Below are 24,929 nucleotides of genomic sequence, written 5' to 3'. Positions count from 1 at the left end.
TTGCTATGGAATATAGGTATCCATAGCAACTAAATAAACAATCTAATGGTACCATTAAATTCATAGTATGAAATATACTCAACCTAGCAATCATGGGGAAAATCTGATTAATATCTTAAAAGTTATTACTTTTGTCCAGCTAATAATGATTTTGGCCCACTGTACAATGTTGCAAGCAACCACTATTAAGTTATGAGTTGCTTTAAAATAGAGGATAGGGTTAAAAAGCTAAGAAATAGTTAACTGAAAACTTAAAAAGTTGTAGAATGTATAAAAAAGAAAAACAGAATTAATAAAAGTTTTTATAGCATGAAGAGACAGATACAGGAAATTTGAATTTTGGGGCTGGGGCCGGAATTTTTGTTAGACAACAAAACTCATTTACTACAAAAAAATATTGCAATATTGTTGGAATTTCTCTATGAAACGGAATGAATCCAACTTGTTGAATAAGAAGCCAAACAAGAATGAGTTTTGGTTGATCTAAATAGAAATAATAACTTGTTTGAGCATGGGCCATGATAGTATTTGTAGAAAAAAGAAAGAAATGCAACCATACAACAATGGGAGAGTGGCTCAAGCTTGGCTGATAAAGCAGGTCTAATTACATTTACAATGTGAAGACCTTAGTGCTAAAAGTACTTAAGTCACAAAATAGTCATTCTGAGAAAATGGAGTTTGAATATTCAAACTGACCCTGAAATCAGGCAAGACATGCTAATGAATTTCTAATAACTCCTATACATTTGCATTATTATAATGAATAAACCTGCTTATTTTAAAGACTTACGCCTTAATCTTTTAGAAGATATGTTTAATATATTTTTTGGACTTAAGTACTTTTTGTCCTATTAGGAGAGTTAGGTACTTTTTGCACCAAAAAAAACACACAGAACTAATGTAATTTTTCAACGTATTATTACAATAAAAAAATAAGTCTATTCTATATCTTCAATATCACTCGTGTCTCCATCTATGCCATGAATATTGCTATAAAAAATAACTCCTTCGGGAAGATTGACATGAGTTAAAAGATCACAAATGTCATGAAATTTTGCAGTTTTAACAGGCAAAAAATTTACGTATGCTCTATTAGGTTTGAGTGAAAGGAGAGTTGAAAGTTTTTTACCACATTTAAAAGTTTTTATGATATCACAGCATTCTCCGGTCATTGAAATTCTACTTAGTGGTACATTGCCTCGTTCAAATTTTGCTCCTCTAAACTCGCTAATTCCATATCTGTATTCTTTACAAGCGATACCCACTGTGAAGGTAGAATTACCCTGTCCTTCTTTCTTCTCCTTTTTTCAATGCGCCCAAAATTACGATCACAAGGCATTCGGCTATGTCCTGGAAAGGAATACTTTACATGAGTTTGTGTTATAGAGACATTCTTATTTACCAATCTTTGTAGATAAGCAAAGATGTAACGGTTTTTATTCTGTGAAAAACAGTTATCCATGAAAATCACAATCTTTGTAGTTGTAGATGTAAGACCAGAAATGTAATGATCCAAACATGAATTGTCTTCATTTGGGCCCTTAGCTGCAAAATGCTCAGTATACAGATACATGTGAGCAAATTCATTTATATTGTCAATGCACAGGTTGTGAATCCAAAGTTGACGCTTATAATATTCTTGTCCAATGCCAGTTAGAGGAAGCGGTAAATTTTTTTCAAAGTCCAAACAGATCACTGCAGTGTCTTTGCTTAGTTTTGCAGCTTCTGTGGCTTCGTTGATTTGCACATTAAACACATCAGCTTTCTTTATGTGAAGCTCATGTTGAAATTTTAGTTTATTTACAAGAATGGCATCATTAATAAACTCAGCTGCTTTTATTTGTGCCTGGAATTTTTCACATTTATCGCATATGTCACTCCTTGGAAATCCAAATTTAATATTAAATTCAAAGTTAAATATGTCAAGGTAAAGCCAGTATTTACAATCATTAGGTATAAGATCTGGGTTTGCCTTTAAAAATAGGCGATGCATTTCTGCCACAGTCAGAGATGAATCCAGGTATTTTTTGTGTTTGTTTTTTGATCGGCTGTAGTGGCTTTCACGTGCAGGAAACAGTTTAATGTGATCACAAACACGATCTCTAATTTCTTTAACAATTGTTTTGTGAAAACAATTGTTAAAGAAAAAGCTACTTCGTTCTTTGCCATTTTCTTTTCTAGGTCTTCGACAAATATTATTGACATGGGTTATATTTATGCAACCCTGCAGATATATATTTTGTTCATCATGATCTTTAAGAGCAGAAAATGCAGAAAAAATCTGTTCTTTTTCAATATCTGTGAACTTAGTTAGTCTACAATGACATTCAATTATGGCAGGCTTCCTTAATGGCTTCAGCTTTTTACCATAAGATGTGTGAGCTTCTCCTGAAATAATTTTTTTAAATTAAATATTGATGTTTTAAATATTGTCATTTTATGTTACATAAATATTTACATGCAATTACAAAAGATATATATACATATATATATATATATATATATATATATATATATATATATATATATATATATATATATATATATATATATATATATATATATATAGAGAGAGAGAGAGAGAGAGAGAGATACTGTTACCTCTGACTTTAGCCATCTTAATGCCATTTCTTTTCCATTTTGATGGTGTTAGTCTTCTTTTTTGGCTTTGGATTTAATTTTGGGTAAGATAGCGTTCGCCTCATCTGCCATTTTTTTAAAGTTATGAATTAATTCTAACAGCCGCTTGGCGGGAAAAGCTAAGTTAAGAACTTTTAGCACCGAAATTTAGGACTTAAGTACTTTTTGTCCATAAAATTGTATAATTCTTATTTTTGGTATGTGTAAAAGAGGGGCTTAGGTGCATTTTTAAATGTTGCAATTTATCCAGTACAAAGGGCTTAACCGTGTTAGAAAAAATTACTAATTAACTCAATTTTGTCAAAATGTGACTTAAGTACTTTTAGCACTAAGGTCTTCATATAGGAATTCCAACAATATTGCAATACTTTTTTGAAGTAAATAAATGAGTTTTGTTGTCTAACAAAAATTCCGGCCCCAGCCCCAAAATTCAAATTTCAACCCCAGTAGGTTCCTAGTAATTTATGACAGTTTTCTTGTTATTCCTATTGAAGTTTGTCCTTAAAGCCAATTATATACAAAGTTTGAGTAAAACTTCAAGTGCAGACTAACTGTACATCACTAGTGTCACTAATATCAATTTTGTCAAATGTTACTATATCAATTTTGTAGTTGATTATTTGACAATGATATTTTAGTAATTAGAACATTAGCATTGATTGCTTACTTAATTGGTACATACATTATTTGCTCACTTTTAAACAATTTATTGAAGTAATTAATATGAAAATAAACAATGACAAAGACATGTTATGTATAAAGAAAGTTCTACTAACAAAGAATATTTGATATATATATATATATATATATATATATATATATATATATATATATATATATATATATATATATATATATATATAAATTAGTAAAAACACTTATCTAATTTTTGATTACTTCAACACTGTGCTTCACCATCAGTAGGTTCATCAGGAAGAATCCTGATGAATCTACTGATGGTGAAACATAGTGTTGAAGTAATCAAAAATTAGATAAGTGTTTTTACTAATTTATTATTGCTCTGTTCTTTTAGAACATTGAGCACTCTATTTGTAGAATACACAAACATAATTTATAATTTATATATATATATATATACACATATATATATATATATATATATATATATATATATATATATATATATATATATATATGTATATATATATATATATATATTGATACTTGATATATATATATGTATTGATACTTGATATATATATATATATATATATATATATATATATATATATATATATATATATATATATATATATATATATATATATATATATATTGATACTTGATATATATATATGTATTGATACTTGATATATATATATATATATATATATATATATATATATATATATATATATATATATATATATATATATATATATATATATATATATATATTATAAAAAATTATTATTATTTTCGAAATTTTTATTTTTTTTAAATAAAAATAGGGACCTGTCCAATGTTTAAGGGTGTTGAGCAACGCTTAAAAAAAAATTTTTTTTAAATTGTTTCAACCTAGTGTTTTTGTATTATATAGAACACATTTTGGGGGTGGGAGCAGATTTTTTTCAAAAACCTTGTTTTAAATGCCACCCTAATATATATATATATATATATATATATATATATATATATATATATATATATATATATATATATATATATATATATATATATATATATATATATATATATATATCGTCACCTTAGAAGGCAAAGATGTCATCTCTAATATTGGTCAAAATGAAACCATTATGCTGGGGCCATCAGTTATGAGTGCAAGAGTTAGAAAACTTGAGTTTATGTCCAGATTTATGTCCAGCTTGTCTGATTGTTTGAGTTTATTAAAAAAAATTAGCATTTGCAAAATGACAAATTGCTGACTTGCTCATGCTTTCTTTCTGCTCTCCTGTAAAATTCAACATTATGTGGCACTTTTCCCCTCTAAGGCAACAAAAATTTTTATTATTTTTAATATTAATATAAAATCAACATGATAACAACCTGCTTGTTTCTGCAATAAGTTCACATGCAATCCTCACACGATGGAACAAAAAAATCATTATGAGAAACAAAATAAGGAAAATAACAGCTAAAGTAATTCCTAAAAACACAAAAATTCTATAAATTTAAGTAAATATTTAAATATTTAACAAGCAATGATATCAAAAATTTAACAAGTAATTATAATAAAAATTTTGAAGTATAAAAACAACCTAGTATAAGCCAAGCATTTTTGTTAGCAGCAAAATCACTTAATTTGATAGACATTCTCCAAACAATATCAACACTTGATTTTGTATCCACTAAGAGCTTATATTTTGCAAACGAATAGTAAATACCTAGATATAAAAACTTTTTAAATTAATGCATGATTATTATAAATGCTGAGAGAGAAAAGATTTAATAGCTATATTAATTTAGGACAAAATATTTCTCGCAAAATTAAAAAATATAAAAAACTAATTGAAACATACCATAACCAATTAAACCAAGTACACCTAACGAAGTAAATACAACTAAGGGAAATGTAATCCATCTAAACAACATTTTAAAAATAACATAAATAATAATCCACTAAATGTATAAAAATTGTAATCATGAATAAAAATGTGATTTTTCTCTTTTGAATGAAAAATGTTATCATTATTTAAAAAAAAGATGTAAACAATAATGATGATGCACAATGTAATAACATTCCAATTAATTGATTTATTAATTTCTAATTACATTAATTACTTTTAAACAATTTATTGAAATAATGTAAAGATAAGCAATAATGAAGTTTATGTATAAAGAAAGCTCTACTAACAAAGAATATTTAAAATATGTATTGTTTTTATATATAGTTTTATTTGTTTTTAATATAGTTTTTATTTTAAAGTTAATTTAATTAAATGTCTCAAATATATAATCATGTTAAATTATTTCAATCAAGTTCGTACTTTTCGTGTGCATTGTTGAGTATCAAAAACTATAAAAAAAAAAATAAAAAACCATTGTCTTCACCAAGTTCTAAAGCTATCATTCACCAATGTTCGTGGTCTTTAAAGTAACTTTTCTTCTGCTGAGTCTTATCTTATACAAGGTTCACCAGACCTACTTGCTCTTAGTGAGAATAATTTGAGTTCAGCTGTCTCATCTTGTGATCTTAGTGTTGATAGTTATCTTCCTTTTTTTCATAAAGTCTCCAATGGTCACATGCTTGTCTAGGGCATTTACATTTGTAAAAATTCACCCATTTGTCAGGAAACTAGGTTTGAATCCACAGACTATTCTTTTATGCACTTTCATTTAGCACCACTTCACTCTATTGCCTATCTCTTTGTTCTAAATTGCTCTCCTTCATCTCAAGACTGCATTCTTTTTGATGAAATTGACTAACCCCATTCTCTTTATCTTTCAGCCAATAGCATTGTTGTTGGCGACTTAAATGCACATCACACTGAATGGCTTGGTTCTAGTGTCAGTGACTCTGCAGGAGTTAAAGGCCACAACTTTTGCCTTTCTCAATATCTATCACAAATAGTCAACTTTCAAACTCGCTTTCCAGACAACCTAAATCATTTACCTTCTATACACAACTTTTTTTCATACAAGATTAAGACATTAACAAAAGTTATTTTTTTAAAGCCTTAAGATTTTGTAAAATAATTCTTTCTGATATCTGAGTTATTTGAAAAAATGTTTAATGTATTAAAATGAAACTTTTTAAACTTCTTTAAAAAAATTTAGAAGTTGTTTTAAAGTTTAGGATTAATAAAACAAATCAACTTTTGTTTCAAAAAGTTTTAACTAAAAAAGCTATTTAAATAATTGTACTTAATTATTGTTGATATTCTATTCAAAAAAGATGATGATGATATAGATGATGATCATATCTAGCCTTCATTGTTACTTTTTAATTATAATTTTAATTTTTTTTTTTCAATTTTCAACTTGTTTGTCCACACAGCGGCCTTTTTAGTCAAGGTTGGTGTTTCAGAGTTAAAACAAATGCTTCTGCAATTATTAGATTTTTTAGTATGATCCATGGTAAAATAATCATGGTGAGTAAAAGTGTGACTACAAGGTGTTTTATTTTGTAAATAAGCAACAACAGTGTTTAATTTTTTTAATTATTCATCCTGCTGTCATTATAATGATAATGATGATAAAATTAAGACAAAAAGAAACCTTGCTAATATTATGTATAACATTGATGCCACCATTGCTATGATTAAACCACTAAAACAATAATAAAACAAATATATAACAATTTATAATATACATTTTCCAGTCTAAAATAAACATAAAAATATAACACAAACATACCACTCAGTGCATAAAATAAGAAAGTGGTGGTTGTCAGACAATTTAACCAGATGACAATAAGCTGACGTCAAGTATTTTCTTTTGTCAGCCAAATTAAATATACTTTTTAATATTTTTAATGTCTGACTTTTTATTATAAACATAATACATTTACACAATTCTTTGTTTAAAAATCTTTAAAATCTTTTTTTTAAATTAAAACCCAATAAACTCAGAGTTTTTCAGAGATGTGTAATACTTGATATGATAAAATACATGATAAAAAAATATTTTAAAATATTTGTCAAGAAACTTTTTTTTAAATTTTTCTCAAGGAGTTCAAAATTGTATTCAAAGTTTTAAATACATGTTGAATAAAACTCTACTGATGAAAAAAAAAGAGATATCAAAAAAGCCAAGTAGGTAAAACAAAATTGAAAGGTAGGGGTGAGCCAAAAGAACTTTTCATTCTTGAAACAGCTGATCTAATTGAAAGAATAAAAAAAAGAGTTGCACTTAATGGGCCAGTAAACTCCAACAATTATTTTAAAACAAATGTAGTACATCTTTAAATTCCATAACTAAAGTTCCCCCTATCTTTTAAAGAAAATGTTTTAAATTCCATAAATCAAGTTCCACATATCTTATTTGAAAAAAATGTTTTCAGCACAAAAGTAGACTTAGATACCAATAAATGAAAAATCTTCCTTTAATAAAAGGAAAAAAGACTCTTCTCAAAGAGACTTCTATTTAAAATTTATTTAAGGAGGAGAGAGGCGATGCATTTACATGTATTTATTTAAAAAGAGAAATCTTTTATTTTTAAAAGTATTTATGTACTTATCCTATAAAAACTTACATTAAAATCCATACCCAAACCACCTTTAACTCGTCAGCAATCTACAAATTGTACAAAAGAAAAAAAAATTCCAAAAATTTGAACTATTTTACAAATAAATTATTTTGATTTTAGTGGACAGAAAATGTCACTTTATAAATAAAAACAACAACAAAAAAACTTAACAAGATTTTTATTTATAATTTTTTTTCTAAATGTTTTTTATAAAATGATGATTTTTTTGAAATTTTTATATAATTTTGCTTTGTTTGAGATCCAACATGACATACTTTCAAATAACTATTTTTTTATAAAATTAGGGACCCATTTAATGTAGCTACCCTTAAATATATTTTTTGAACAAAAATTTTCTAAATCTAGTACTATATATATATATATATATATATATATATATATATATATATATATATATATATATATATATATATATATCTAAATAAATATCAATATATCTAAATAAATAATTTTATAAGTAATTTTATTAATTCATAATTTTCTTCAGTCATTTTTTTCAGTAAACAAAACTAAACATGTAATATAATTTAATATTAGCACCTATTGGGCATCTTATATAATATTTAAATAAATCTTGTGGTAGTTCTTTGTAGCTATCTTGTATTATAAATTTCTTCTTCTACTGTTGTTTGTTAATTAATCAAAATAAAATTTCTATTTAATAGTTATCAATAATCACAGATATTAGCAATCAGCAAAGGTTAGTATGTCAATTTAATTATAAAATATATTATGTTATATATATAATTATATGAGGGAGTCTGTATGACTGTAGATTTCGTTTTGTATTATTGCATGGCATGTCAATGGCATGTGTAATTTTGTAATTTGTTTATGCCAAAAATTGTATAGTTTAATATTATGTTATAATATTATGATGATTAGTATAAATCTGTTTGGCATTTTCAGATGGCATTGCGTTCACAAATTTATCTTGTTAGCCCTGCTGAAAGAATTGAAGGTAGTAAATTGCCATCAGGGAAGCAGGTTCTTGGTCACTTTCTACATCTCCACAATGTTTTGAAAGAGAATATTCGAAAGGCTGCAACCCACGCTATTGAGAAAGTTGAAGATTTCTGGTTTCGAGCTAAAATTCCAACCAGGCATCATCAAGATTCCATCAAAAAGCTTGAGCAATTATTCTTCGAGTGGAAAAGTCTAAAGAAAAACAAGAGCCGCAAGACCGAGACTCAACAAACAAATGAAACCGCATTTTCAGCCGCAATAGAAGAACTGTTCGACATTGCACATGCTGACGCCATGAAGCTAATTGAGAATCAAGAAGATAAGGTCTTTCTGGAATCTCAAAGAAAAAAGGGACGACCTGGCTGCATGGGCGGAATCGATAAGGTTCTGCTTCAACAACAAAAAAAGCAGAATGAGAGAAAGCAGATATTGCAAAAGAGAGTACATCGATCTCAACTTGATAAAAACACCTTGCTAGATAAAGCTGTGTTGGAGAGCAGCAGCGCTGATTCAGAAGAAAGTTAGTCTGAACCTGAAGATGAGGATCCAGTTCTAAGCACAAGTACTGTTACTCCTTCTTCTTCATCACGAAAGCGAGGACGCCAAAGTGTTGTTTCACCACAGCTGGCATCTATGCTTGATAGAAATAAAATGAGCGACAGGGCTGCTATGATGGTCATCGTTGAGGCTTCGAGGGCTCTTGGACAAGACGCTGAATCACTCGCTTTAAATAGATCAACCATCCAACAACTCCGTCGGAAACACCGACAGCATATTGCCTCCGGAATCATTCAACATTTCAAGCCAAATACTGCTCTTACAGTACACTGGGATGGCAAGCTGATGCAAGATCTGACTGGAACAGAGAAGATGGATAGGTTGCCCATTCTTGTCACAACAATGGGGAAGACAAAGCTTTTGGATATTCCAAAGATTCCTGCAGGTAATACATAATGGTATAATATATAATGGTATAATATATATGCCTACTTTTATTTTAGTTAAATGTTTTTATAAATTTCGAAATCATTTATTATTATGAAATGTGAATGTGAAATCATGTCAGACAAACTTTAATAAAGACTACTATAAATTACTTTTTAGGCACTGGACAAGACGAGGCCAAAGCAGTCTATGATGCTATCCGAAAATGGGAGCTGGAAAACTTTGTCCATGGTATGTGTTTCGATACAACCTCTTCCAACACCGGTCGGCTGTCTGGCGCTTGCGTTCTTCTCGAACAGCTACTAGGGCGGCCTCTACTGCACTTTGGTTGTCGACATCACATCATGGAACTGGTATTGGCTGCTGCTTTTTGTGTCTGTATGGGACCCAGTAAAGCTCCGGAAATACTCGTTTTCAAACGATTTCAAGCACAGTGGTCATCCTTTGACCAGGAAAGTTATGAAGATGCCTTTTCGGATGATGTTGCCTCAGCTGAACTCTCCGAAGTCAAACATGTAATCATTGTTTTCTGTGAACAGCAGCTGCAAGATCATCAGCCACGAGATCATCAGCTCAAACTGATGCTCATCTTTTTAGGAAGAAAGCCTACAGATTGGAAGAACTTTCGAGCGCCTGGGTCAATGCATCAAGCTCGATGGATGGCGAAAGCCATTTACAGTATAAAGGTTTGGCTGTTTCCATCACAGTTTAAGCTGACCTTGCGAGAGTCTCGTGGCCTCCTACGTGTGAACATATTTCTTGCAAAGGTTTATATCACGTTCTGGTTTTTGGCGCCTCTGGCTTACAAAGCCGCTAGGAATGATCTACAACTTATTCAACAACTCCAGGCTTACCCTGATCAAGATATTGGTGCCGCAACATCACGCAAGCTTGCGGGCCATCTTTGGTACCTGTCAGAAGATTTGATCCTTTTCAGCCTCTTCGATCCAGAAGTGGATTTCACTACGAAGCGCGAAATTGTTAAAAGATCATTAGAACAGGAAGGAGAAGAAGTACCTTTGAAACGTGTCGTGGTGGACTTGGCGACAGTACAACAAAAGACGCATTACTGATTTTGTCTCAAAAAGAAGCAGAAACCTGTTTTCTATTCTGGGCATGCCAGATGGATTCCTGGCCGAAGATCCTGAATCATGGAACAGGAGAGATGACTTCAAGGTTGCAGAGGCAATCGTGAAATCCCAGGCAGTAACAAACGACCATGCAGAACGAGGAGTTGCCTTGATCCAAGATGCAACAAAGTCTGGCCGATTTAAGAGCGAAGAACAGCTGCAATATGCTCTGCAGGTTATCGAACAGAACCGGGCAAACTTTCCGAATGTGAAAAAATCCACCTTACTTCACAATTAACTAGTTCAACTAAGTGAAGATGTGTAACTTTGTGTATTCTATTGTTTCTGTGTTTGTCTCTGTAATTAAGAACTGTTTTTAGTAGTTAGAATTAATTTTCTGTATGAAACTGATGGCAAAATGTGCTGAATTCTGTCACAGACATCAAAAATTCGTATATGAGAAAACTTTGACGGCGTTGAGCCACCTCTAAATATTAATATTTTTTTATGAAACTTTACACATAATTTTTTTGTATGAAATGGAACCATTTAAAATGGTCAGACTTAACATTGCTCTTATTTAATTTTTTATCATCATATAAGGGCCACCCTAATATATATATATATATATATATATATATATATATATATATATATATATATATATATATATATATATATATATATATATATATATATATATATATATCCTAACTGGTTGTCAGAATATATATATATAACTCCTAACTGGTTGTCAGAAAGTTTGTTGACAAAAAGTAAAAATTAAAATGCAAGACTGGAATTATTTTTTTGTTACTTGATAGACTGCCTGCCCTAACCAAACCCTCAATCGATGTAGCAGCACTCCCTTGCGAGTCAGGCTATAAGATAGTCGATGTAGTAACACTCAGTTGCGCGTCAGGCTATTTGTCAGTCGTGTAGCAAAACTTTGTTGCATTTTAAAACATTCTGAATGTTTTTAAAACATTCAGAATGTTTTAAAAACATTCAGAATGTTTTTAAAAACACACCGATCAATTAAATTTGCGTTTTTGAAGTTTTTTAAAAAAATGATTAATTTGTGATTAAATTAATAGTTTTTACTTTCTGACAACAAGCAAATGTTGGACAAAAGTCAAAAGTAATTGAAAGTGACGTATTTGTTGGCATAAGAATCATTTTTTTCCTTCTGTACTCCCAAATGCAACAATCTATAGAACTATATATATATATATATATATACATACATATATATATATATATATATATATATATATATATATATATATATATATATATATATATATATATATGTATATAAATTATGCTAGTGTATTCTACAAACAGAGTGCTCAATGTTCTAAAAGAACAGAGCAATAATAAATTAGTAAAAACACTTATCTAATTTTTGATTTCTTCTACACTGTGTTTCACCATCAGTAGGTTCATCAGGAAGAATTCTTCCTGATGTATATATATATATATATATAAATATATATTATATATATATATATATATATATATATATATATATATATATATATATATATATATATATATATATATATATATATATATATTATATATATATACATATATATATATATATTATATATATATATATATATATATATATATGTATATATATATATATATATATGTATATATATATATAAATATATTATATATATATAAATATATATTTATATTCACATTGTACATTTTTGTATTCACATTGTGTTTCCACGTGCACATTCCATTATTGAAATTAGTGACTTTAAACTGCTCATTCATTACGTTAGTGCAAAAGAGAACGACGTTGTGCTTTTTATATTTTATATCAGTGCTTTGATAACAGAATATCTTTAATAAAAAATCTTTTTTAAATATTTTATGAAAATAAAAAAATAATCCTGAACTATTGGACGAGCGTTATTTTATACGCTCGTTATAAGCTGAACACGCGTTGTTTATTGCGCCTAGAACATTTGAAAATACCGTTTATGGGCGCATTTTACGAGCGGAGCGGGATTGCGCTCGGTTCATCACAAGCCCTGTATATATATATACAGGCTTGGTCGGGAAAGGCGTGCGATCGCACTCTGATCTTGACCACGCATACAATATTTAGTTGCGACAACTTGCCCACGGCTTCATAGATGTTTTGAGAACATTTCAAAAAATAATCAAGCGCAAAAAAGTTCAACTGGACCGATGAGAGACAATTACAAAAATTAAAAGCTGCCTGATTAAATTGTTATAAAATAAGTTTAGAATAATTAATAAACTTCGTCTTTTATAATTAAGCGACACTTTTTTATATAAAGTAAAAACTTACTATTAATAATTGTTTAATAAAGAAACAATTGTTATTCAATTTATCAAAGAGTTTAGTATAATTTCTTTTATTTGAGTACTTCTGATTTATTTCAACAAGATTCTAATAAACAAACGTTTGTTGATTTATTTAATAAATAAAAAAGTCAATCTTTTTTTAACCATTTCGCGCTTTACGTAGTTGGCCTGAGTTTTGTTTTTACAAATTACATACGATTCTTTGTAGTACGGCGAACAAAAGAAACAATTAAATCATTCAGTTACTATGACAATGTTAGAACGTTGTTTTTAGCAGTATCTTTAAAAATGTTAAAAACAATTCCGCAATGTGCTAGACCCCTGAATTAGCGGTCTATAATGATCAGTATCCAAAAAAATTACATTCCAAATGAATTATATTTTTATTTTTTATTTTACTAACCAAAACCAAATTTTAAATACGTCAAACTATCTGAAAGCATTTTTTTATGATTAAACTCAAAAGGTAAAAATAAATTACGAGGAGGAAGCGGAACTGCTTTACCACTGATTATGAATAGTGAGTGGGCTTTTTTTTTATTTTTCATTTTAATAAGTATTTAAAACAGAAATAAGTAAATTTAAGTTTAAGTATAACAAATTTGTAAGAATGACATCTGAAGCAAAAAAAATTCAAGATAGTAAACCAATATCTAAGAACTTAAAAACTTTTCTTTCGTGGGGGAAAGAATCAGTTATTGGATACACGGAAGAAAATGGCTTAGTTGTCAAAATATGGTGTAAGATTTGTGCTAGGAACAAAACTGAAATTTTAACGGATGCTTTAGTTAAAGGAGTATCAAATCATTCTTTGACAGCGTTTACGGAGGGAACTTGTGTGGTGACAAAGTATCAGGTAAAATTAAAATAATTAGCTTGTTCTTAATTTGTGGCTCCAGGAATTAATTTAAACATAATTTTTCTACCATTATATAACTTATAACTGTAGTTATCTTATAATTTACTATATTACTAAGTGAATAAATTTTTTAGAAAATTGCTTAATTTGAACCGTGATTTTTTCTTTGATAATAATAAAGGTTGATCGCCATCTTAGAGGGCAAAGCCATAGATTAGCGGTGCTGATTGATAATGGTAACTCAGAAGATCCTGGAAGTAGTTGTATTGCTAACCTCGATATGGAAAACTTGTTAACTATTACACAAGACAACCGCGAAGCGTTATTAAAGATGATTAGAACAGCCTATGAAATGGCTCTAAAACCAAGCATGCCACATAGCCATTTCAAGACACTGATCAAATGCCAAAGACTTAATGGTGCACTCCTTTTACAAGGAAAAGACAACAATAAAGCAGGTTATTGATTTTTAGGTTCAGTTTCTTTTTCGTAATTTGATAAAATAATTCAAATGAAAAAATCAAATCAAAGTTACGTTACTATTATAATGAAAGTTTAATTTTTTTTTTTTTTAGATTTTACATTCGAATGGTCTTATCCTTTTGATTTATCCATTTTATTTTTTAATTTGAAAAATATTAGTTTTATTATTATTTTTTTATTTTATTGTTTTTAATTTCTTTTTTAGCACGTGAATATATCTCATGCATTGCCAGTGCCATTAAAGAAAAAGTTGCTAAAATTGTCAATGAAACAAACTTTTTCTCCATTCTTTCCGATGGTTCTCAGGCTAGAAAAACAAAGGATGAAAAAGAGTTGATTCTTGTGCGCGTTGAACGCGAAGGGACCCCTGCCTGTTTTGTAGTTTCTTTACTTGATATGAACAGTTTGGGTGGTATGAATGCCAATACCATTAAAAAGGCTATTGATAGCATTTTTATTGAAACCGGTAGTGTTCCTTTAACTGCGTCAGCTTACAAATACAAACTTGTAAGCGCTACGGCCGACGGAGCTTGCGTTAATTTTGGAATTTATAATGGCGTGTTAACACAATTAAAAAAAGATAGAATGTGGCTGATAAAAATTCACTGCGTAAACCATCGTTTAGAATTAGCAATAAAAGATGCTGTGAAAGATATTTCCCAGTATAAAGAGTGTGAACGTTTTTACATTTCCATATTTAATTTATTTCGCAATTCTGGAAAGCTAAAATGCGCAGTTAAAAAAGCTGCTGAGGTTTTGAACATTACATATTACACGTTGCCTAAAATATTTGGAACGCGCTTTATAAGTCAGAGGAGACGCGGCTTTACAAAACTTTTACATAATTGGCCTTCGCTTATTGTGGGTTTCGATAATACTCTTGCTGATCGCGACACTAAAGCAGATATGCGTGCTAAACTTTCTGGATTGTCCAAACGGTTGCATGACTACAGACTATTATGTATGGTTTGTAGTTATTTGGACATCTTAGAAAAGTTATCACCATTATCATTGGTTTTTGAAAAACAAATGTTAATGGTGAATGAGTTAAAACCAGCGGTGGATATAACAAAGGCTAGCTTAGCGGAATTAAGCCATGAAGATATTGATAATATTATTGATTCATATTTACTCAAGTTTATAATCAATGAAAAAGATGGTTCAACCAATCTTCTTTCTTCGTATTTCAAAGAGGGTAACGAATTGAAAAAATCAAACCCTGAGTTTGTTGAGATTGAACTCAACAATATGGCTAATCTTAACTTTGAATGTATTCATTCTGCCATTAAAGTAAGAAAATTAGCAATTGAAATCATTCTGCCATTAATAAACGATAGATTTAGTTCGCTGTTAAATCCCATATTCGAATCAATGGATTGGTTAGATCCGCAAGTATGGACAGCAGACAGCATGTATGGTGATGCCAGCATATCTTTATTGCTAAACGAATTTTTTTACCCTCTAGAAAAATTAGGAATGGATTTTAAAATGGTTCTTTCGGAATGGAGAGCTGCAAAACTATTAATAAATGCGCAGTACACCACTGCACTCACACCATTGCAAATATGGCAGAATATTTTTCTTTATTATAAAATTAAGTTTCCAAACTTGAGTCTTTTAGTTGAACTTCTGATGTGTATTGCTGGTTCTAATTCAGCTGTCGAACGCGTTTTCAGTATTTTGACTGTGATTTTGACTGATAGGCGTTTAAAGATGAACCACTCAACAATGGAAGACTCAATAATCATAGCAGGGAATGACACGAATTTCACTCAACAAGAACGCGATGATATTTTAAGTCGTGCTGTGGATATTTTCTTAGATAAGCGAAGAGTTTTTTTCCTTGATTCAGCTAATGCTAGTATTGCCACTGATTATAGTAGCGAAGAAAGCTGCACCAGTGAAGATATAAGTTCTATATCTGAATCGGACGGATAAAAAATTTGTAATATAAATTTTATCCCACATAATTTTATATTTATGTACATTACTTAAGAGTCCTGAAGGACGAAAATATATTTAGCATTATATATATGATATCTTTGATTGTCATATTCTTGTTATACGATTGCATAAATAAGTTGAATTTAATAAAAAGGCAGCGTATAAGCTAATATATGTATATATTATATGCTGTATATATAAAACTTTTTAATAATATAGATCAAAATATGTTATTAAAAAGTTTATACTCTGCCATTTTATTAAATCTTTTAAACATCTGTGTGTGTGTGGCTCCAACAATAAGTCAACGTATTAAAACAAAACAAATTTATATTAGCGAATCTTTTTAAAGCATTCGTCAATATAAAATCATTTAATTAGTAAAGATTAAAATTATGAATTTAATTTTTTTGCGTGTATTTTTAAAACTTATTGTTATGCGGACAAACATGGAAACATACTTGAATGTTCTCAAAACATCTATGAAGATGTCATAGTAACTGAATGATTTAATTGTTTCTTTTGTTCGTCGTACTACAAAGAATCGTATGTAATTTGTAAAAACAAAACTCAGGCCAACTACGTAAAGCGCGAAATGGTTAAAAAAAGATTGACTTTTTTATTTATTAAATAAATCAACAAACGTTTGTTTATTAGAATCTTGTTGAAATAAATCAGAAGTACTCAAATAAAAGAAATTATACTTAACTCTTTGATAAATTGAATAACAATTGTTTCTTTATTAAACAATTATTAATAGAAAGTTTTTACTTTATATAAAAGAGTGTCGCTTAATTATAAAAGACGAAGTTTATTAATTATTCTAAACTTATTTTATAACAATTTAATCAGGAAGCTTTTAACTTTTGTAATTGTCTCTCATCGGTCCAGTTGAACTTTTTTGCGCTTGATTATTTTTTGAAATGTTCTCAAAACATCTATGAAGCCGTGGGCAAGTTGTCGCAACTAAATATTGTATGCGTGGTCAAGATCAGAGTGCGATCGCACGCCTTTCCCGACCAAGCCTGTATATATATATGTATTTATATATATATGTGTATATATTATATATATATATATATATATATATATATATATATATATATATATATACACACATATGTATATATATATATATATATACACATATGTATGTATATATATCTATATATATATATCTATATATATATATATATATATATATATATATAAATAGGAAACAACCCCAAAAAAAGGAAAAAAAAACTTTTTGTTTCCTTTTTTTCCTGAAAAAAAAGGAAAAAAAATTTTAATGAAATATCAAGTTTTAATTAAACAAACTAAAAAATTTAAGAATTGAAAAAAGAAAATTAAAAATTTTTTTTTTTTATATAACCTTTTTATACAACTTTTATATTCTTGTTTTAAAAGTGATTGTTGTTTTTAGCTACCGAATTTAATAAAAGTTGATGAAAAAAAACATATCTTGTATAAAAATTTAATAATAATTCATAATTTATGCAATTTATTCACGATTTTTATCAGTTTGTATAATTAAGAAACTAATTTGCTATGTATGCTAGAATTATGAGAAATTTTGTTTATTTTTTTTGTTACATTTATTTGTTTTATTGTTTTTTTGTTTTAAAAAATGTTTTTGCTATACTTCACGTTTTTTCTCAATACTTATATAATAAAATAAAAAATTGTTATTTATTTGTAAAATATGTTATTTGAATAATAAATCTTATAATGACGTAATAAATTAAATAAAAGAATAACATGGTTTCTTTTATATATGTATTTACCGTATTTGATGCATGTCTGAAATTGTTTCTTTTATGTTGCCTAATTTCCAACGTTAATACGAGTTACTAGAGATAATGAACATAATGATTGCTCTGTTTGAAAAAAAATGTATTGAAAACTTTAAAAAAAATGTTTTAAATAGGCTTCTGAAAATTTCATTAAAAAGTTCAGTAAATTAAAAATGCATTAGCTCACAAGATTTTGGAGCATCGTCAATATTAATATTTCATCAGGAAATAAACTATCGGGTTTAAATCTTGGATAATCCAACAAATGCAGACTATTTTAATGGGTGTAGTGAAAATAACCAAATATTTTATTTGTTAACATTAAAAACTTGTTGAAAATTTTTTTATTTTACAAATAAATAACAATTAGTTTTCTTGCTTTCTGTGCATTGATAAAAACAGTAAAGTTTAGCAAAAACATTTGAAAAACAAATTTAAAACTTGTTGATATTTCGAGTGCAAATAATAAAGCATTTCCTTAATATACTGACTAAAAAAAGCGTGAGCAAATTGTATATCTAAAAATGTTTTTATTTTCATTATATTCTTATCTTCTTTTTTCCTTGATTTGTATCAATTTTGGTAGTGGAAAATAACAAACACCCTAAAAATAAAAATATGAAAACAAAAACAGTTAAATATTTAGGTATTTTATTTTTTTGACATTTTTTTTTTAATATTCATTTATTTAGATTTTCTATTAAATTTTTTTGTTTCCATTCTTCGAGTAGCTGTTTTATTCTTTTTAGTTTCTTATAGCTTTGTTTTGCCGCAAATTTTTAAACGCTTACTATATAATAATGTGGTCAAGTTGTCTAAAAAATAAAAATTACATTAAGCGTGGATGATATATATATATAGGCTTGGCCAGGAAGGCATGTGATTTCAAGTCTTTATATGACCACGCAAATAATATTTTGTTTTGACGATTTGACCACGGTTTTTAATAAATGTGCTGGAAAAATTGGTTTTTAATTACATTGAAAATAAATAACTTCAACACGTTTATCATTACTGACATTTTTATATTAGCCAAACCCTTTTAAATAAAGAAGCTAATGATTTTAATTAAAGTATCATTGAAAGTTCTATAAATTTTTATTTATATTGTTCAATTATACTTTTTTAAAAGTAAAATAAAAACAGTAAAATTATAAATTTAAAATTATAAATATAAAAATATAAATATAAAAAGTAAAATCATAAAATATAAAAAAAAAAATTTAACTTTATAAGCGAGACTTTAAAAAGCAAAGGCCTCTTTAATAAACTTTATATAAGAGTCATTAAAGTTAATTCACTCGAAATGTAGAAAAAACATTTTGTTTAAAAGAAGAAAAAAACTTATTGAAAATGGTTTGAATTAAATAACTTTGATCTTTACTTATGTTTTTATATTAATGAAACGCATTTAAATAAAGTTTCAAATCACTATTAACAATTTTTTCTAAAAATATTAATGAATAATCTATATATTTTTTAATATTAATATAAGTATTCTTTTTTTATCATAAATGTCTTTAAATTTAAACAAAAAATTATATCAACTTTTTAAACAAACGATTTAACTATTTTTTACGTTACTGCAAAGAATTGTTAAGAATCTTTTTTATAGCGTTTAAAAGTGCGCATTTGTTAAACAATCATTGGATGCAAGTTGTTACTATTTAAAAAAAGATTCACGTAACATTATATTATAAAAACATTAGTAACATTAAACGATTTAATGTTATTTATTCCAAACATAATTTAGATAATTTTATCGTTATAGTTTATTATTTATTTTAGTAAAGTTTTATTTTTTTTATTTTAGTTTTAGTTAAGTTATTTTACTTTATTTTTTTTTACGAAGATTTATTTGCTTCTTTTACGATAAGTTTTTTTTTAAGTTAAGTTAATCACTTCATAGTTAAAGATTCGAAAAACATATTAACAGCTGCGGTCAAGTTTTCAAAATCAAACAGTATTTTTGTGAACAGTATTATGATGTGAAATTTTATTTTATTACTTCTTTAAATAGTATATAAAATTTAAATTACCTGCATGCCAAGATTTCTGAAGTTTAGCAAGATCTGTAATGCACTAAAATAATTTTAAAGACATAATTTAAAAACTACAACTATCATAATAATAATTTAATACTAAATTAATAATTTGTCAATTATTATTACAACATTTTGTAAAACAAAAAAAGTACACAAGTAAAAAACTTATTATGTGAGTACTAAAATGTTTTTATTTTTCTCTTAAAAAAATATTTAGAACAGTACACTTACTCTTTTCCTAGTTCAATATTAGACCCATTTACTTTTGTGCCATCTATGTTGATAATTCCAAGAGAGGTGATTGCATTTGCAAGCATCTCTGGCACACACCGATAGAACACTAAATATTATACAAAAGCATATATTTAAATTTGTGTTTGCTAAATAAAAATATATTATTGAAGACTTTTCAAAATAAATATTTGAAAATAAAAACTACATTGGATTGTAATCTAGATGAAAACCAGCATTTAACATATAAACAAATATATATATAAGTACATATATATATATGTAAGTACATATATATATATATATATATATATATATATATATATATATATATATATATATATATATATATATATATATATATATATATATATATAAATATATATATATACATATATATATATACATATATATATATATATATACACACATATATATATACATATATATACACATATATATAAATACATATATATATATATATATATATATTGTTATATATATATAAATATATGTATTTATATATATATGTATACATATATATACATATATATATATATATATATATATATATATATATATATATATATATATATATATATATATATATATATATATATATATATAAATTAGCAAAAACAATTTATTATTGCTCTAATTACTAATTTACCTAAATACTAATTTATTATGGCTCTGTTCTTTAAGAACATTGAGCACTCTATTTGTAGAATACACTAACATAATTTACACACACACACACACACACACACATACACACACACACACACACACACACACACACACACACACACACACACACACACACACACACATATATATATATATATATTAAATGATATTTTGTATTTGTAAATAAAATACAAAAACTCAAAAACTAAAAAAAAAATACAAAAACTTTTGTATGTATAAGAGTGCTCAATAATAAGCAAATAGGATTTATTTATTTAATAGAGTATTATATATAAATATATATAAATTTATAAACAAAGAAATTATTATTATTGTTATTATTATTATTATTATTATTATTATTATTACTATTATAGGTAATACATGGCTGATGATTGCCTTTAGGCATGAAACTATTAGAACTATAAAAAGTTGTATTTTTTTTGTTTATAAATCTATATATACATACATATATTTTTATATTATATATTTTATATTATTTATATACATATACATATACATATACATATATATATATATATATATATATATATATATATACATATATATATATATATATATATATATATATATATATATATATATATATATATATATATATATATGCGGGAGTGGTGTAGTGGTAGAGCACTCGCTTCATAAGCGAGAGGTTCCAAGTTCGATTCCCACCACGTCCCTGGTAGTACCACGCTCAACTTGTTTCTCCGCGCAGCGGCCTTGTTCATCAAGGTTTGTGTTTCGGAGTTATAGAGTTGAGAGAGGGTGATAACCACAAGTAGCCTCCTCATCTGTAGTGGCTTTCTTGGCTTTGGGGAGGTGAATTATAAAAAAAAAATTTAAAAAAAATATATATATACATATATATATATAATAATAATAATAATAATAATAACGAGAATATGTAAATTATTATTTTATAAACATCAATAAATACGAATTTCTCTCAATACTAAATTTATTTATTTTTAAAACAGCAGTTCTATTTTATGTCAATGGGATGGTTTCATCTTTATCTGACGTAAGTGCGCCATAAATGGTGTCCAAAATTTTGTTGACATATATTGTCCCTCATCTAAATTGATACCATTTTGTTGAGGGGCACATTGGTGGTACTGTATTTCAACTGCCTCACGAACTTTCCTATCAAACTTTTTAGCATCAACTTTTAGAGTTCTGCAACTGTCTCAGTTAATTTGTTGTGTACACAACAATTTGTTGTGTACAACCTACCTCTAACAATTTAAGGTTGGCAAACTTATTTTTCTGGAATTAGCAACTTTATTTTTCCTAATTCCGAGCGCTGTATATATAGGTGTATCTACCTATCTATCTCTCTCTCTCTCTCTCTCTCTCTCTCTCTCTCTCTCTCTCTCTCTCTCTCTCTCTCTCTCTCTCTCTCTCTCTCTCTCTCTCTCTCTCTCTCTCATATATATATATATATATATTTATATATATATATATATATATATATATATATATATATATATACATATATATATATATATATATATATATATATATATATATATATATATACATATACATATATATATACATATATATATATATATATATATATATATATATATATATATATATATATATATATATATATATATATATATATATATATACATATATATATATATATATACATAAAGTTAAATCCTGGTAAGTCGAACACCAGTTAACCTTGCACTGTTTCATTTAGTCCCTTGAAATTGTCTAATTCATAACTATTAAAATTCTCTGGTTAAGTTGAACCTCGGATGACTCGAACTTTGTTGAACCATTTTTTCATCCTCGTTCAGCAAATTTCTTGGGTTAACTTGAACTTTTTGCATGGGAAATCAAGAAATCAAAAACTTGATGAAAACTTTTTTTTAGAAGTCATTTATATAAAACAAAAATAACAGTAACCTAACACTTTCTATATTTTTTCGTTGTATTTAGTTTTAAATAGAATAGATTGTTATCAGACGTAAAATAATGCTATAATAAAACTTTCACAAAGTAAATCGGAAATCATAATAAAATAAGTTGAAAAAAGCATTTATTTATAGTTTTGATAAAATTTTAATCAAAGATAGCTTTTGACATAATTTTATTACCAAATAATAAGGTCATTGTGTTTCTAAACTTTTTTCAATCTTTTGAGTGTACAGGATAAATAAAATATGTAACTTCTTACTCTGAGACATTTTTCACTTTTTTGTTAGTACAGGCCTTGTTTTAAAGCGGTACACGTAGAGTATTTTACGTAAGCAGTAAGCGATTTCGGTTAAGTGACTTTTTATCATTTTTTAACTTTTAAATTATTCTAAAAGTAGTAAGATAAAAGAAGCAATTAATTTAATTTTTAAAAAAAAACCACATTAACTTTTGAATGACGATTATGTTGGAATACTTGTTACAAAAGTTTGAATGACAATTATGTTAGATATAACCGCTATTTCTAATGAAAAAAACTCAAATAAAATTAAAAACTTATTTTTATTTTGTTTTTATTTTATTGCAATGATTTTTTCGCTTGGAAAATAGTAATGCTTTAAGCTTGAAGCAAAGATCATAAAATAATTTAATTCTGATAAAAAATATATGATTTAATTTAAAACTTATTTAATAAAAATATATTATTTTACTCTGATAAAAAAAAAAATGTAATTTAATTTAGATTTAAAAAATATATAATTTAATTTTGATTTAAAAAATATATTTAAGTTTATTAAAATTAAATTTAATGCTTGGGTTTAACTTAACTGTCAAATTTATTTAAAAATATTACTAAATATTGTTCAATATTTAAATTTTATTTATTCTTAAAAAAAAATTAGCTTATTTTTATCACAATTATTTTTTCGGTTTTCCTTCTTAAAGGGATCACCAAATGCCGAGACAAGTTGTGTTCATATCATAGAATTATTAGAAAATAAGTTGAAAGTTAATTAAACTTTCCAAAACAAAATATTGAATAAGATATAAACATAAAACTTTTTGACTTGAATGCCATTTTGTTTTTCGCAAAGGAAAGTTCCGGCTCTATGACTATTTTTATTTTTTAAATCGGGTCTGATTAATGTGCTTAAATTTGACACAAATAAAAAAAAGTTTCTTTTATAAAACTTAAATCAATTTTAAAATTTATAGTTTATAAATTTTAAAATTATAGTTTATAAATTTTATATATATCTGAAAAACATTTTAGATCATTTTAAAAATGGTTTCTTGAATTAGAAATATAAATTATTATAAATATAAGTTAAAAATTATATAAGATCATTAAAACTTTTTTCTGAATTTATTAAAAAAATAAAGATTTTGAAATCTTTCAAAATTTAAGTTGAATTATATTGTACTTATAGTGTATAAAAAAATTTACTTATTTTCTAAGAAAAATATTCATCTCATGTTTTTTAAATTTCGCTTAATTACTATTTTATTTTCGCTAACTCAAACACTTAACGATCGGCAACGATAATGATAATGATAGGTTCGACAAAACACAAAAACATGCTACAGCAAACGTTTTTTATAACCACCGCAGACTAAATAAAAGGGGAAAACCCAATATGATTGTGTAAAACTGATCTGAGTTTAAAAAATTCTGCGGTGAGCGAAAACATTTATCATCGAAACCAGATGTTTTTTAATGGAAAAAACTATGTAGATTTGAGAGCCTAAAATTAGGCTCTC

The 24,929-nt window shown here is 26.7% G+C and overlaps 2 protein-coding genes across 2 annotated transcripts in view; one reads left to right on the top strand and one right to left on the bottom strand.

The window, feature by feature from the left end:
- LOC100198163 (choline transporter-like protein 4) overlaps window positions 1-24,929 on the bottom strand; it is an 89,676-nt gene that overhangs the window by 34,624 nt on the left and 30,123 nt on the right. Inside the window, exons 9-15 of the mRNA XM_065791528.1 lie at window positions 20,526-20,634; window positions 20,289-20,331; window positions 7,817-7,857; window positions 6,841-6,891; window positions 5,142-5,203; window positions 4,881-5,006; window positions 4,669-4,768 (exon numbers count right to left, since the gene is read on the bottom strand). Coding sequence (XP_065647600.1) covers window positions 4,669-4,768; window positions 4,881-5,006; window positions 5,142-5,203; window positions 6,841-6,891; window positions 7,817-7,857; window positions 20,289-20,331; window positions 20,526-20,634 — 532 coding nt within the window. The remainder of the gene's footprint in view (window positions 1-4,668; window positions 4,769-4,880; window positions 5,007-5,141; window positions 5,204-6,840; window positions 6,892-7,816; window positions 7,858-20,288; window positions 20,332-20,525; window positions 20,635-24,929) is intronic.
- Window positions 13,644-16,447, top strand: LOC136076803 (zinc finger protein 862-like). Its single transcript, XM_065790253.1, has 3 exons — window positions 13,644-14,023; window positions 14,208-14,484; window positions 14,715-16,447. Exons 1-3 carry the CDS (start codon window positions 13,778-13,780, stop codon window positions 16,445-16,447), a joined length of 2,256 nt encoding a protein of 751 aa, XP_065646325.1. The 5' UTR covers window positions 13,644-13,777.

Source organism: Hydra vulgaris, chromosome 02 (assembly GCF_038396675.1).
Source record: "Hydra vulgaris chromosome 02, alternate assembly HydraT2T_AEP".
Taxonomy (NCBI): Eukaryota; Metazoa; Cnidaria; class Hydrozoa; order Anthoathecata; family Hydridae; genus Hydra; species Hydra vulgaris.
Note: the sequence above shows the minus strand (reverse complement) of the source record. Positions and strands in the feature narration are given on the sequence as shown.

Coding starts and splice junctions, on each gene's coding strand:
- LOC136076803 (XM_065790253.1), top strand. CDS start 13,778: ATGACATCTGAAGCAAAAAAAATTCAAGATAGTAAACCAATATCTAAG. Junction 14,024..14,207: donor GTGTGGTGACAAAGTATCAG/GTAAAATTAAAA, acceptor ATAATAATAAAG/GTTGATCGCCATCTTAGAGG. Junction 14,485..14,714: donor AAAAGACAACAATAAAGCAG/GTTATTGATTTT, acceptor TTTCTTTTTTAG/CACGTGAATATATCTCATGC.